We start from the raw sequence: 16,095 nt of genomic DNA on the forward strand, positions 1-16,095 counted from the left end.
CTGTCATATTAAAACCTATTTTACTGCGTTATTACGACTCCCCAAAAAATATAACTGTTCCTGAACAGGTGAGTAAGGTAAGGGCCAGAGGACACGTTGGAAGACTGTGTCTCGGGGCGTTGTAGGTGCGCTCTACTGCTTGGCACACCCTTCGCCAGGGACGCAGTAAGGTTCTTTAGTTGTGGCGTTTTACATAGATTTCCCCATAGTGGAAGTTCCCACATAGGATTGGAGTTCCCCATCCGAAGAGGAACGTTACGGTTACTAAAGTAACCCTTCATTCCCCGTGGGGGGGAACGGAAATGCTATGTTCCTTCACAACAATTGTCCCTTTGCTGTTGAACATGAAAGTCTCTTCAGCTATAAAAGGATGTGGAGCATGGCACTGGCTGCGTCTTTATAGCATGACTGATTGTCATTGACGCCAGCTGTGCACGCTGACGCTGCCAACTCATTGGCATTTCATTGGCCCGTTTTATACTTTTTCAGATGATTAGTTTCTGACAAAATCCCCATAGTGGAAGTTTCCACATAGCAATTCCGTTCCCCCCCTTGGGGAACGAAGGGTTACTTCAGTAACCGTAACGATCTCTCGAGAGATGTTCAATAGGATTTAGGTCTGAGCTCTGGCTGGGCCACTCAAGGACATTCACTGAGTTGTTGTGAAAACACTCCACTGATATTTGGGCGATGTGCTTTGGGTCATTGTCCTGCTGGAAGATGACCCCAATCTGAGGTCAAGAGCACTTTTAAGCAGGTTTTTATTCAGTATGTCTCTGAACATTGCTGCATTCATTTTTCCCTTTATCCTGATTAGTCTTCCAGTTCCTGCTGCTGAAAACTCTCCACAGCATGATGCTGCCACCACCATGCTTCACTATAGGGATGGTATTAGCCTGGATGATGAGTAGTGCCTGGTTTTCCAAACAAAGCCTGGCATTCCCTCCAAAGAGCTCAGACCAGAGAATTTTGTTTCTCACCACTCTACTATACAGGCCTGATTGGTGGATTGCTGCACAGATGGTTGTCCTTCTGTAAGGTTCTCCTCTCTCCACAGAAGAACGCTGGAGCTCAGACAGAGTGATCATCGAGTTATTGATCACCTTCCTGACCAAGGCCCTTCTCCCCCGATCACTCAGCTTTGAGCAGCAGAAATTTTTCTGTAACCTTCCAAAGCCTTGTGCCTCAAGACAATCCTGTCTCGGAGGTCTACAGACAATTACTTTGTCTTCATGTTTGTGCTTTGACATGCACTGTCAACCCTGGGACCTTATATAGACAGGTGTATGCCTTTTCAAATTATTTCAAATTAACGGAATTTAACACAGGTGAAACATCTCAAGAATGATCAGTGGAAACAGAATGTACCTGAGCTCAATTTAGAGCTTCACAGCAAAGGCTGTGAATACTTATGTACATGTGATTTTTCAGGTTTTTTATTTTTAATAAATGTCTGTTGAAGAAGCAGTATCAACAGATATTAAGCAGTCTACTAATACTCAAATGAACCATACATAGAGTGTTATATGTAAAGATATAATAAAGTGTTACCCAGTGTTTGTGATAAAGGAAAGTGTTATTTCAGTACTTTTAAATATCTCAGTATTCAAAAATCAGTCAAAAAGAAATGCACATATCAACATTGTCTTTTAATGATAAATAGGAATTTGAAAATATGTTTATATATTGCTGGCAGAAATGTGACAAAAAGCCTTAAACAGTAAATCTTATGCATACTTTATCAATAAATATCCTGCTAAATAAATATTTGGTAAGTAACTTATATAGTATAAATAAATATGTGTTATTTTGTTTTCATACAATAAAGGTGCTGAATTATTTATTTTAAAAAGCTTATTTGAATTCTGATCGAATTCACAATATGTACAATGCTGATGCTCTTGAAGGGAAAAGCAATGAGTTTGATTGCCGACTCATTAAGCATAGAGGAGAAGAATCACAGTATAGTCCTTTATAAATAAATATTATTCAATAGTAATTTATTTCAAGAATGATCTCTACCTCCTAGGCCACGATGTTCGGAAATAAAGTCAAAAATAAAGACCCGTTCAGTGGTCTGCGTTCATTCTGCGCAATTTAGCAGGGAGGTTGTCCTCTGGTCGGCTACTAGAACCAGGCAATGGGTTGAGACTTGGGCCAGGCACTGGAGCAGGTGCTGAGAGCTTTCTGTGATGCTCCAGTTCTCCTGCTGACTGGGTGTGAGTCTCTGAACCCATCTTAAGAGGTTTGAGACGAAGGTGATTTTCTGTCTCTCCATGACCCACCAGGGAACCAAGCCGCTGTACCCTGAGGGGCAGGTCACCTGTGCTGCTGGCCTTTTCTGTTGGCTGTGGACTTCCAGTTTTGAGGACCTCTTTTCCATTCTTAGAGCACATACGCTGGAGTTTGCTCGGTAATTTACTCCCAGGATCATCAGAATGAGGAACCCCATCTAAAGAAAAGATGCGCTCTCTGCGACGACCCTCAATCAATGTAGGCGAGAGAATAGGACCAGGGGACGGCAGGGAGGACTTTTCATCTTGTTCCTTCACACTGTATGGAGGAGTGGGCACCTCAAATGTGTTGTGGAACTGAGAGTAGTCTACTCTGAAGAATCCTTCCTCCAGCGACATGACTGGTAGGAAGCGGTGACCCCACAGCACCTCATCCTCTGTATAAGATGTTCGTGCTTGGCACGTCATGCCTGAAAGAGAAGCCAAGGATTCATGTTACAGTAGAGGCTTGATTCAGTTTATTTTGCCAAAAATGACCTCATTTAAATAAGTTAATACATTTAAAAAATATTCAACACAGGCTCATTGGAAAAACATGTTTCAGTATACATAGGTAAAATATATGCTATGGGCCAGTATAATGCTAAAATCAAATGTTAATGTAACAAATTTTGTTCCTTTTCAGACTAATGATATTTACAGGGACATATCATCAATGGCTAAAGTATAATTGACTAAACAGCTTGTCACAAAAATGTCTATAATTTGTAACTAAACTGAGTTAAATAAAACATGCTTCCACAAAAGATGTAAAAAGCAATGCAAAATCAAGATAAAGCTATGTGGGTCCAATGCACATTTTAATTCCGTTTGCTTTTGAAATCTCTATTAGTTGGTTTTAGGGAAAGGTTCAAAACAGTTGTTCACTAGATCAGGGGTTCCCAAACTTTTCAGCTTGCGACCCCCAAAATAAGAATTCCGGAAACTCGCAATTCCCACTATCCTCAGAGGGGGTTATAAACACACAAACTATGCACACAATGGTGCACACACACCAATAGAAACTATATAAACAAGTTTATTGACAACACAAAAAGCGCAACAGTCTAACAACTATATAATTGTTATGGTTATTATTCATTTGTTTAATTTAATAGTAACCTCAATTAATGAGAATGGTTGGCACAATGTTTACAGCACAAGACTAATCTTGGTTCATTTTTAAAGACCGCCACTTGGAGACCTTTATTTTTAATGTATGCGAGTGCTGTAAAGGTGTCAAAGTTGACCATTGTGCGGTAAAATCAATCTGCTCCAACTAACACTATTGCTGTGTCATTAATAGCGTAATAACCCCAGGGGTCACAATCTATTGGAAAAAGAATTCAAAGGCTGATGGCTTTTTATTTGCATGTTGTTTTTATTTAACTATTAAACACTATTTCTATCTTCTGCAGGTTATGGATAATATATGGCAATTCTAATAGTTTAATAACATATATGATATTTTTGGAAATCACCATGGGACCGACCCCCACTTTGGGAACCACTGCGCTAGATGATCTGTATGACAAGCCCCGCCTTCTCATGGACCTGCACAAGAAGGTCGTCTATCTAAATCCTATAACAAAACGCACCCTATTTCAGTATTTACAAAACGTATTTCAGATTCACAAAAATATAGACAGTGCTCTCTAGTGGATTTGTCATCTTAAACGTGCAAATAAACATAAACGTAGAAATGTGTTTTACGTTTCACAAAAACATAGCCTAAGGCACATACAGGTATTTACAATCAGCCTGTGTCGAAAATATTTATAATAATATTCAGACTAGACCTGTTTAGGTATTCTATGCCTGCAGAATATTCATTTTCTTTTCGGCTTAGTCCCTTTATTAATCAGGGGGTTGCCACAGCGGAATTAATACAGCATATGTTTTATGCAGCGCATGCCCTTCCAGCTGCAACCCATCACTGGGAAACATCCATACACACTCATTCACACACATACACTACAGACAATTTAGCTTACACAATTCACCTATACTGCATGTTTTTGAACTACACAAACATGCACAATGCACAATGTTGAACCCATGCACAATGTTGAACCCAAAGTGCCCTATCATACACTCGGCGTGTTTTGTGCCATTTGTTGCTATTTTCAGACCAGCGTAACGCTAATTTTCACGTTCTGCGCCACGTTGTTTAAATAGAAAATCCATTTGTGCCACTTTGTGGACTCATGGGTGTGCTGGTAAAGAAGGTGTGTTAAGGCGCATTGTTGGTGTGTTGCTATTTCGAGAAACTGAAATAGACTGCGCCATTGACCAAGTAGAAGCTGGTCTAAAATCCAGCGCAGAGCATGTTATGCGCCTCTGTGGATTCAAACGCTTAATAGGATCTACAGCAATACACAAATATCTTTACATAGGAAAAATAAAAAAATAAAATAAAACCCAATATTTATTATATTATATGCAAATTTATAATTGTTTTATTAAAAACAAGTTTAGATTTGTCCATCTGTTGGGTTTTGGAGATGTATGCATCACCATATGAGGTATAGGACGTGTGTTTGGATATAACGTGTGGTTTTTTGACCACACTTCGTTATTTTTGTTCATTTATTCGTTTGCAGGAAATTAGTACTGAATTTAGAATTAGTTTTGAAACAAATCTTTGCGCTTAACAAACAAAATTAAATATGTAGGCTAATGCATGTCTTCAGGAATGAGTGTACAACACCGTTTCCTTATTCACAAAAGTAAAATAGAGAAAGAGGCTGAATGGAGGAGGCTCGTTCTTTATCCTCGTGCTGCAGATGGTCTGTTTAAATTATTTTCTCACTAGTGAAGCGTTCAGTTTTTCCACTTACAAAGTCTGTCATGTAAATAGCAAATGCAGCTTGGCATGACACAACTGACTTTTAAAGGGAATGGGAGATGAGACTCTAATTGGTTTATTGCACGCTATGCTTAAAACACACCCATAACTTATTAAGAGAATAAGCACTACCCTATTATAGCATGCGCCACGGGGCAAAGCGTATTTTTTCCATCCTTAAAATAGTAAAAGTGGATTCAAACAAGCCCATATTGCTTTTGCACCATGTGCTTTAGACTTTGCGCCTAGATCAGTAAAATAGAGCCCAAAGTGTGTAATGTCTTGAATATTCAGTGTGTGTGTGTGTGTGTGTTTCTAACAATTAAAAAAAGAAAATCAAAAATATTTTCCTATTTCTACTTGTTCTTTTTAGTAGTGTGCTCATGTTTGTACAAGTTTTGAGGTCAAATCGGTGGGGAGAAAATTGATTTGTGAACTCTAAATCTTTAATGAAAGGTCTTGCTTGCCTTGTGAGGATAAGAAGCACAGTTCAAATAAATATACTAGTGAGTGTTTTAAAAAACACAGTTGAGTAGGAAAACAATTCCTCATACCAATTATTCATTTTTATCATAATATGTTATAATATTTTGAGAATTTTATTGTTAACAAAAGCAAATTGTTTTTTGATGAGTGAAAATGTTAGAAACTGCTTACCCGAAGGAAGAAATGAAATGTTTGGTGTTCGTCCAGTTCCACCAGGAACTATTGTGACCAACAAAAGCATTTTTTGCATTATAACTAATTTTATTGCCTTGTTATATGCACCATCATTTGCTTGTAAAACGAACATGCTTCTAACCCAGAGGCAACATCAAAGAAATTCAAGCTGAAAGAAATTGGGGATGTACTTCTTTCTCAGATCATATTTGAGCGGATTTGAGAAAATATATAATAACCTGTAGTTTCCACGATTCCTTCCAGGATGACGACGATCTCAAACTGTTCGTTCATGAGGGATCGCTGGGACAGGTCAAAAAAGGGGCTATTGGAATTGATCTCGTGACATATTGTGAGGGGTGAGACGAGGAAAAGTTGGTCAGCACCCGTTCCAAATCCAACATCCAATTCCCGCTGATCCAATGGTAGAAACTCTCCCTCTGGGGTTTGACGAGACTAAAGCAAACACATGGTGAGATACACTGTTAAGACACATTCACAATTTCTCTTTTCATATAAAAAAATTTGTACATCTATATTTAATCTCAGCATATACCTCAGAGGATTGTTCAAATATCAGCCTGTGGTATTCAGGGCTAAGCAAAAAATTCATTGTGCTCCCTGATAATGATGTTTAGTTGCGCATGCTGTCTGTGCCGTTGTAGCACGATTCAGTGAATTATGCAAATCAGGTAACAGCACAAACATGCCCAAAAGTAAGTGCTGAACACAGTTTGCATGATGTAACTGTCCACAATCTAACAGATTATGTGTTAAGTTGGAGATGAAATAGTGAAATCGAATTAAATCTTCCATTTTAATATGTAATTGGAATGCTTTTAAGAACTGTTTTAGTTTTTAATATAATATGACAGTAACTGCAATGCCAGCTTCCTACCCACAGCCAAAGCTGAGGTCATCTTGGCCAAAAGTACATAACTTGTATCACTGTTTTTATCTTTACACGGACATATATTTATTTAAAAAATCAAGGGCATCTTTAGGGGTCATCCATGGTTTGTGTAAAGGTTTAATACCTTTACACTTAGCCTTGTGTTCCCATATTATCGTTAGAGATTGGCAGTGAAGTCAGCGGGGTTGGCTGCCTGTGCTGAAGGCCACAGATGGTGAACAGACTGAGAGCTCCAGTCACGGTGATGTTCCCAGGAAAGAGTGAGAGTTTTCACAAGCATAGATGCAGTGCCTCTCACACACACACACACACACACACACACACACGCACACACACACACACACACACACACACACACACACATACACAAATGTTCTTATTTTAAAAGAATTTTTAAGCATAAGTGCAAAACCTTCAAAGGGGAACACAAGATGTGTCATCTGCCAGTTTGATAAAGGTAGTGGAGAGACATCTGCTGACAGTCCCTGCTGTTGCTTAAACTAAACGTGTGAATTGCTCTTAGGGCTGCACAATATCTCGTTTCAGCATCGACATTGCAGGGTGCATATCCGCAATCGTTACACTGCACAAAATGCTTTTCTTACTTATATTATTTATCTTGTTTCTAGTCCAAATGTCTAAAATATTTTTTAAATCAAGATGCATTTTCTAGACAAGTAAAAAAATACTGTCTTAATTTCAAAAATAATAAATAAAAATTGTGAGAGATTTTTCTTAAAACAAGCTAACCAAAACCAAACCAATCAAACCAAAAATAAGATTATTTCCCTTGTTTTAAGAAGAAACGATCTTATGTCTGACATTGATTCTGAAAACAAAACAATATTTTTACTTACTGTATCTAGAAAGTGCTTCTTGGTTTAAGAGTTTTTAGATATTTGGACTAGAAGACAAAACCTCTAAGTAAGAAAAGTATTGTGTGCAGATTTGTAAAGTCACTGCAAAATTTAATATATAAGTATAAGTTAGACATTTCAAGGGAGTTTAAAACATTCGGGCACAATAAATTATGTTGTTTGGAGGTGTAAAAAATATTAATTGTATTCATTTATTCAATAAAAATCTCTAAAATCATATTTTACACTTGGTTATTGATTTTCTGTGCCTGAATAGTTAGACTTTCTAGAAAAAATTTAAACAGAGCTACAGTTAAAGTCAGAATTATTAAAGCCCCTGAATTATTAGCCCGCTGTTAATTCCCCCCCCCCCAATTTCTGTTTAACAGAGAGATTTTTTTCAACACATTTCTAAACATAATAGTTTTAATAACTCATTTCTGATAACTGATTTCTTTTATCTTTGCCATGATGACAGTAAATAATATTTTACTAGATATTTTTTTCAAGACACTTCTATACAGCTTAAAGTGACATTTAAAGGCTTAACTAGGTTAATTAGGTTAATTAATTAGACAAGTTATTGTATAATGATGGTTTATTCTGTAGACTATCGAAAAAAACTGGAGCTAATAATTTTGACCTTAAAATCGTTTTTAAAAATTTTAAACTGCTTTTATTCTAGCCAAAATAAAACAAATAAGACTTTCTCCAGAAGAAAAAACATTAGACAATGTGAAAATGTCCTTGCTCTGTTAAACATCATTTGAGAAATATATTTTTTTTTATCCAAAGGGGGTTTAATAATTGTGATTTCAACTATTTAATGAGATTGTATTCATTTCTCAATAAATATTGCAGAAAATCAAAAATCAATATCCAATTTTTCCAATTTTGTGACAGCTCTAATTTCACTTCCTATGTTTGTGAACCCAACCTACACCACATACAAAATGTAAATGTTTTTGATTAAATTTTGTGTGCATTTAATTTTACATGAAATTCTTTTAATTGCTTTATAAATATAGGTTTTATTTTACTATGAAAACAGTATAGAAAACAAAAAGCTCACAGAAAATCGTATTTTAAAAGGTATAAACTGGCTAGAATAAAGAATTATTTGTTGAAATCTAAATGGTTGAAATATACATGAAATATTGAATTTGTTCTCCATTCTCAGTAATAATGTTCCCTTGCAGTATTACAGACAAAAGAATTGAAACGTGCAAAACACAAGTGAGTGATTTTTTCACAGGCTTCAACAGAGTAAAAATCTTCATGGACTCGTGGGTCTCGTTTATCCAAACTGATCTTTATTATGTATTTTCTATTGGATTCAAGTCAGGTGATTGGCTGGGCCATTCTACAGCTTGATTTTCTTTCTCTGAAACCATTTGAGAGTTGCCTAGGCTGTGTTTTGTATTATAGTTTTGCTGAAATGTACACTTGGTTTTCATCTTCATCATTCTGATAATGTGGATGTTGGACTGAAGCAACTACTATTAATTTACAATGACGAAGGGCAGAGGGTTGCTGAAGAACTACTGAGAGATTTCAGCTGCTGTCTGGGCTTTCACAGCATTTTTACACCTCTCTTTTTTTATTGTGCAATACTGTTTTCTGTGTCATTTCATTTTATTACACAACTTAATTTATAAACTAATTAGATTTGTTTTGTTTTCATATATGGATTTCTTTGGTTGTTATCAGCACCTGGTGAGATTTTAGAAATGATTTTAGAAATCATTTCAGAAACTTGAGAAATATGCTTTCTGAGAAAAATGGCGATGTGTTAAATACTTATTTCCCCCACCGTATATCTCGAAAGCTGAACATAACTTTGTAGTCATTACTGTACACAAATCATGACACAGTCTGTCAAAATAATTGTATATATACAAAATTATATATATATATATATATATATATATATATATATATATATATATATATATATATATATATATATATAAATAGATAGATAGATAGATAGATAGATAGATAGATAGATAGATAGATAGATAGATAGATAGATAGATAGATAGATAGATAGATAGATAAAAGGTTACAATATGCCCGCAGCCAAGACTAGAGCTACTTAAGTTAAATACGCTTGTCAAACTTTGCAGAAACAGCAAAAAACATATCAAAGGCTATGACAAGACACTTTTCGCCTCAGTCTTCTTTTAAATCAAAGCTGTGAGGAGGCAAGATAGCTCCCTGGAGTTTAAGAATTCTGGAGTCTGGGGAAAGGAGCTATGAGACTAATATTCCCTTCGTTCCTCACAGCTCATCCACAGCATAAAGTCCCTGATGATTTTTAATCATTCCTGTCAAATGCCTTAGCCCGAGATGCTATAGAAAGCCCTGCCATTCAATTCACAAAGCTCCAGGGACACAGTTTGATCTCACTAACATCTTATCATATAAAAGGGCACTAGATTTTTCTTTAACGGTGCCATAGAATGCATTGATACAATATATTTTATTGTTCTCTGATATAAACGGAAGGAATGTGGCTTAGGTAAATGAAAAATTTCCCCAGACATAATTGTACATGTCCATTTACAATTACAATATGATATGGTTGGTTTTGACCATTTTGACCAAGATTACTAGCATGAAACTTAACAGGTATGTAATGACCAATAAAAGTCCATTACTGATACTCTGCTGGCTGATTTGCATGTTCATTCTAATCGTGAGCCGTTTATGTTTCATTTAGTGTGTTGTATTCCCCATGGTTTGTGTTTTTCTGTCATTTCAAAATGTCAATTTATTTTTACTTTGTCAGTTATTAAATCAGTGTGCTAGTGGGACATGCCTCACAGCAGTTGTTTTCCATCCTATTAGATCACATTTTTTAAAATGATCAGTCCAGGAGGTGGTGCTGATCGGCAGCAGTATCAGTTTAAAGAAGATAAATGCAGGTAAAATAGATTAAAACTATCGTTTCAAAGCTGTCCAAATGTGACTGTTTACATGCATCAGCTGCCAACTGGAAGTTCTTAGCATTCTCCTTGCGCATACACGCAAAACATAATGGGTAATTTTGCGTTTCAAGAAAAAGGTCTATAGACTAAAATGTAATTATACTTGACAAAAGGAGCCTACAGAGATGTATTTAGAGTTGTATTTTGTGGGTTTAACATATCTGAAAGGGAGACAGGACTCAATATCACCCTCCACATTAACAGATCATTTTATGGCCTTTCACTTCAAAATAAAAATAAATAAATAAATAAATAACAGCTGAGTGATGACACGATTTATAAATGTGCATTAAACCTTTATATAAAGCAGTTTACATGTGTTTGCTGCGTCATTACAAACATATGCAGCTAAGTTTAATGTGTATATTGTGAAAAAACAAATTTGAGGGAAACAAATTAGCATTTTTTGGCATTATTGCTAATGTTTACAACAAACAAGCATATGTTTTAATACATTCATAACGGTGTTTGTGTTTTGCCGACATGCTTTTAAAAATATTATTTTAAAAAACACAATTTTTTTTTTCTCTCTATAATTCGTAATAATAACTCCTGTATAGCAGTCCCACAACATAGTTTCACATCTGACATTCGATGACACAAAAACCCTGTCAGAAAAGTCAGCTGAACGGGAATTACCTTTTACAGTGTATGGTATAATGTTATTTTATTGTTGTTTTCGTGTGTTTAAATAGATGAATATGGCCAAAGTTTAAATGCACAGTACAGTTACGATCTTATTGCCACATTATATGGTAACATGATATTGTTGCTTTCAGTGATTTCCTGAAGATAAATACCAAAAAATAACACAACTGGAATAACTACAGCAGTTGCGATCGTCAATCTCATATAAAATATGAGCTCGCAATGAGATATGATGACGTGTGCAGTTGCTGTAGTGGTGTCCCATTTCTTAAGCGTAAATTTTGAAGCCCTTCCCATTCACACTTTGTTTCAAGGGCCAAGCGTAAGGAGTAAGGGTATAAAAATACAATTGGGATTGGGCCTCAATGATCCATGTGGATCATCAGTGTCTTTGTTTTGTTTCAATTGGCCTGTTTTTAACCAGAATTTTACACTCATGGAATTTACATGAAACGAGGAAAAGAATGGTGTTTGAGGCTAATGGTGCGTAATTCCCAATGAATTGAACTATTATTATTCAGCTGCTACGGTATATCCAGATTTTTATTCAATGGCACCTTTAAATGACTGCAAAAAGAATGATGCCAAAGCTCTAGAAATACAGCATGCATTTGTCAATTTAGATAAATGAGTGCAGGAGATGTTTACGTTTAATGTGTTCTTCAAAGGTTTCCCCTGAAGGGAAAATATCACCATTTGCTCAACCGTAAGTTGTTATTCAGACCCATAAGTAATTTGCTCTAAACACAAATAAAGATATTTTTAATCAATCTGTGATATTTCTGTCCCTTCATTAAAAGCTGACTCACCAAAAAACAGATAAAGCATATGAAGTGCAGTAAGATCCAAGAATCTAAATGTTTCTTCCTCATACAGTACATACAGAAATGGGGAAAGAAAAAAAAGTGTAACTTCCACTATTCTTAAAACTAGTTGGTATTATGACTTTATAAAATAATAAGCCCACCTTAATTTAGCTGCATAGCAAAGCCAAGAGCCCACCCCCCACACCCTCTTTACCTGGTACACGGTGTTCATTTTTTTTTTTTTTTGATGGGTCAACAAGCTCAACATGTCCAAATGTCCCAAACAGTAGAGGCTGGCAACAAAGAAAAGAAGAGGAAGAAAAACGGCACAAAGACAGATGTAATGTTACGATAAAGAGGATTATTTTGCTGCATCCGAATGATAATATATAATGGATTTATTATTATTTGATACCTTTGCAGGTGTTTTGAAGTGTTGGAATTTAGTATGAATAGAGAATTTAAATAGAGAAACAGAAAACACTAAGATATATATCATCATTTAGATTTTAAAGGAGAAACTAAAGTTTAATGGATTTGGAACAACATGATACTTGATTTTTGGGTGAAATAATGCATTCAGTTTAATTTTAATGACAGCTGATTTACTGTTTAATTTCCATACTGATAATTGTAATCTTTTTTAGAGTGCTCCAAACGCAGCCTGGCTCTAAACAAATACTGGCTAGTTCATTTTCTCTAAAATTGGGCATAGAAAACAGTAAAAAAAAAAAAAAAAGCAAATGGGACTGTAAATTTAAGAAGCGAGACAGAGTGCTTACGCTGCAAGCCACTCTGAGAGGAAGTGATGTGCTGCTGTTTTTTTCCCCCCTTCTTCACTGTACTGTATAGGACAGTAACGGACAAAGGGCAGAAGGGAAGGGAGGAAGGTGCTTATGAAGTCAACAATCCGTCATCCTGCACTCACTGCATTGCGCCTGCTATGGTGTGGAGAGAGTCATGTGTCAATCAAGCTCTTCTTCTCACAAAACATAGCCTCCCACTCTGTGCTAAACAGCCCGCCTCTGTGCTTCCACTTCTTTCCCTTTTGATTTTTCATTATGTCTTACAGTCTCACAATTCTAAGAGATATTTTTTCCAACTTTATGTTCTCTTACTCATTTTCTCACATGGGGAAGTGATGGTGAATTCATATTCAGTGTGAAAAATATGCAATCAGAATGTTTGTTTGTTTTACTGTCAAATCAAAACAATAAAAACATTTTAATACACCTCAGTTAAAACCTTGATCTTTTTTTCCATGTCATAAATATTCTCAAGCAGTCATCATTTTTGCATGATGCTTGAGATACAAATATCCATATGAACTAAAATATTAATGAGAAAAATTTAATGTTTATTTATATGTTTATTATTTATTACTTATCTGTGTGGTTAAAAGCTTGGGCTTTGATTTGTGCTTTTATAAAATAATGCATTGCATTTGCTTATACATGGCATGTTTTTGACAAGTGTATGTGATTCCTTAAGTTGGCATATGATTTTAAACAACATTGTGACCTTGTACCTTACAAAGTGTTTTTCATGCTGTCACCTTTTGAGAGGCATTTCAAAGCTACACCGATCTGTCAGCATCTCAACTTTGCCGACAGTTTACCTAGAGCAGAAGTAAATACTCCCGTGTCCAAGAAAGCATTTCCCGCGGGAATCCATGAAATCCGACTGGAATGTGTCCAATTCATTTACGCGCGTCATTGGTCTTTGTTCTGAGAGCAAACAAGATTTTATGCAAATCGGAGACTGCTGAGATCGGATTGCACTACATTAGAGGTGCAAATACGCATTAGCCAATTTTACAGCTTTGTTTAAAATCAATGCGATCTCCCCTCCGCTTGTGTCAGGCGAGGCATTAAAAACATTTCTTCTTGGAGACCGTCGGTCGGGTAACTACATTTAAAACCAACCGCACAAATGTATGTAGATACACCCTTTACAGCGAAATGACCCTTTGTGCACCTAAACCTGTGCGCAAACACACACAGCACCATTCACAAGGCTTCAGTATTAACATTTCAATATTAATTTTCTACAAACAGCGCTATACCTTGATGAGCTTGCACCTGATCTGCGCCGACACCATGTGGCTATTCCTGAGATTTCCAACCCTAAACATGAGGCAGAGCTTCCCGTCCCGTTGTGAGATGACCGCGTCCTGGCTAAACATGAGGGTCTCTGCGCGTTTCTTGGGCTGAGACATCTTAATGAACATACAGCCGATGAGAAACGCGTCCACGATGGAGCCCAACAGCGACTGAAAAAGGAAAAGGATGATGCCCTCCGGGCACTTCTCCGTTATATATCGGTACCCGTAGCCTATAGTGGCCTCAGTCTCAATGAAGAAGAGGAAAGCTGAGGGAAAGTTGTAAACGTTGGCGACGCACGGCGTGTACGAGTCGTCGTGGCCGTGGCCGAGGTCTCCGCGGATGTACGCGATGATCCACCACATCGATGCCATGATGAGCCACGCGACTGTGTACGTTAAAAGGAAAATGAGCAGGTTCCAGCGCCACTTGAGGTCGACGAGCGTGGTGAAAAGGTCGGAGATGTACCTGCTGGTCTCCCCACCAAGGTTACCGTGCTGGACGTTGCAGCGCCCGTTTTTCTCCACAAACCGCTGACGCTTTCTTTTAGCAGGGGCAGAAAAGGACATGGCCCGGTTGGTGTTCACCACCTGATAGTCTTCGCCAAATTTTCTCCGGATCGCGGACATGATGCTCGAGCCACAATGGTGTGAATAAACACGCTAGAAGTGTCTCAAGTTTCACGCTCCCCGTAGCACTCCATCGACGAGCGGTCAGCCTTTAAGTTGGTTATTTAAAGAATATCTACCTGCCGTCCTCTAGTTATTACATGTATGGATGCGCAAAAGTAGTTGACCAGTTGAAACAAAGCAAGTGAATCCCGTGTCTTTCCCGCAACTTCTCTGCGAGATGTCCGGTGTAGATAAACTGCGGCACTGAATCTGAACTGACGCGCGCTTCTTCTTTCTATAAGCTGAGAGAAACAGGCAGAGGTTGGGCGCGCGCGCGTGTGTGTGTGTGTGTGTGTGTGTGTGTAAATCACTGAGAAGCAGTTGTAGTGCGAGAAAGAAAGGGGTCGTATCTCTCAAGCGCGCTTGTCTGCTATGAAATACTAGCATTACAGTGCCATCTGCTGAGCGAACATCCAATGATCTTAACATCCGCTGTAGGTCACACAATGTTGCCTAAGAAAGTGACATGATTATCTAAATCAAATCTTGTTTGCATGAATTTGCATAGGTTGTATTCACAATTGCACGTGTAATGAGAAAAACACTTTGAGAAAAGCTAAGTGTAGGGTTCAGTTGTTTATTCATTCATTAATTTTCATTAATTCATTCATTTCAAAGGGACTTAGTCTCTTTGTTAATCAGGGGTAAACAGCGGAATGAACCACCAACTTATCCAGCACGTTTTAAGTAGCGGATGCCCTTCCAGCCGCAACCCAACACCGGGAAACACCCATGCACACTCTTGCACACACATAAACTACAGCCAATTTAATTTAGCGTATCCAATTCACCTGTACAGCATGTCTTTGCCGGCAACTCGCTCTCTGCATCTCTCACATGGTCGCCCACTGAAGCTTGGCAGGGCTGCACCTGGTCAGTACCTGAATGGGAGACCACATGGGAAAGCTAGGTTGCTGCGGGAAGTGGTGTTAGTGAGGCCAGTAGGGGGCGCTCAACCTGTGGTCTGTGTGGGTCCTAAGGCCCCAGTATAGTGAATGGGATTATTCTGCTCAGTGTCTTTCGGATTATACATTAAACTGACGTCCTGACTCTCTGTGGTTGTTAAAAATCCCAAGCTGCGTCACAAACACACAGCATAGTTTATGTATGTAGTGTCATCCGAAATGGAGCTCTGTTTTTTTACTAAGCGGAAATTGAAAACTGATTCCCTGATGGCATTTGTCAGTTGCCATTTTAGAGAAATAAATGACCAAAGTACCAAATAATACCTGCCATATGTATAACCGCATTCACCATCAGGAGTGTGTAAAAAATGTGTTAAAAGCGCTATTTAAATGTAAGGAATTATCATTAGGATTGTGGG

General features: G+C 37.5%; 1 protein-coding gene across 1 annotated transcript; it reads right to left on the minus strand.

Moving 5' to 3' along the window:
• Positions 1–1,705: 1,705 nt before the first annotated feature.
• kcnj19b (potassium inwardly rectifying channel subfamily J member 19b) lies at positions 1,706–15,010 on the minus strand. Its single transcript, XM_056470113.1, has 3 exons — positions 14,064–15,010; positions 6,021–6,237; positions 1,706–2,704 (listed from the first exon to the last, which is right to left on the minus strand). The coding sequence occupies exons 1-3, from the start codon at positions 14,727–14,729 to the stop codon at positions 2,070–2,072; spliced, it is 1,518 nt and encodes a 505-aa protein (XP_056326088.1). The 5' UTR covers positions 14,730–15,010; the 3' UTR covers positions 1,706–2,069.
• Between the last annotated feature and the right edge of the window lie 1,085 nt (positions 15,011–16,095).

This window comes from Danio aesculapii, chromosome 12 (assembly GCF_903798145.1).
Source record: "Danio aesculapii chromosome 12, fDanAes4.1, whole genome shotgun sequence".
Lineage (NCBI taxonomy): Eukaryota > Metazoa > Chordata > Actinopteri > Cypriniformes > Danionidae > Danio > Danio aesculapii.

Excerpts from the sequence above, each read along its gene's own strand:
- kcnj19b (XM_056470113.1), bottom strand. The coding sequence starts at position 14,729 with ATGTCCGCGATCCGGAGAAAATTTGGCGAAGACTATCAGGTGGTGAAC. Across the intron at positions 6,238-14,063 it reads TCAGGTGCAAGCTCATCAAG|TCTCGTCAAACCCCAGAGGG; the intron begins GTATAGCGCTGT and ends TGTTTGCTTTAG. Across the intron at positions 2,705-6,020 it reads AGGAATCGTGGAAACTACAG|GCATGACGTGCCAAGCACGA; the intron begins GTTATTATATAT and ends CTTCTCTTTCAG.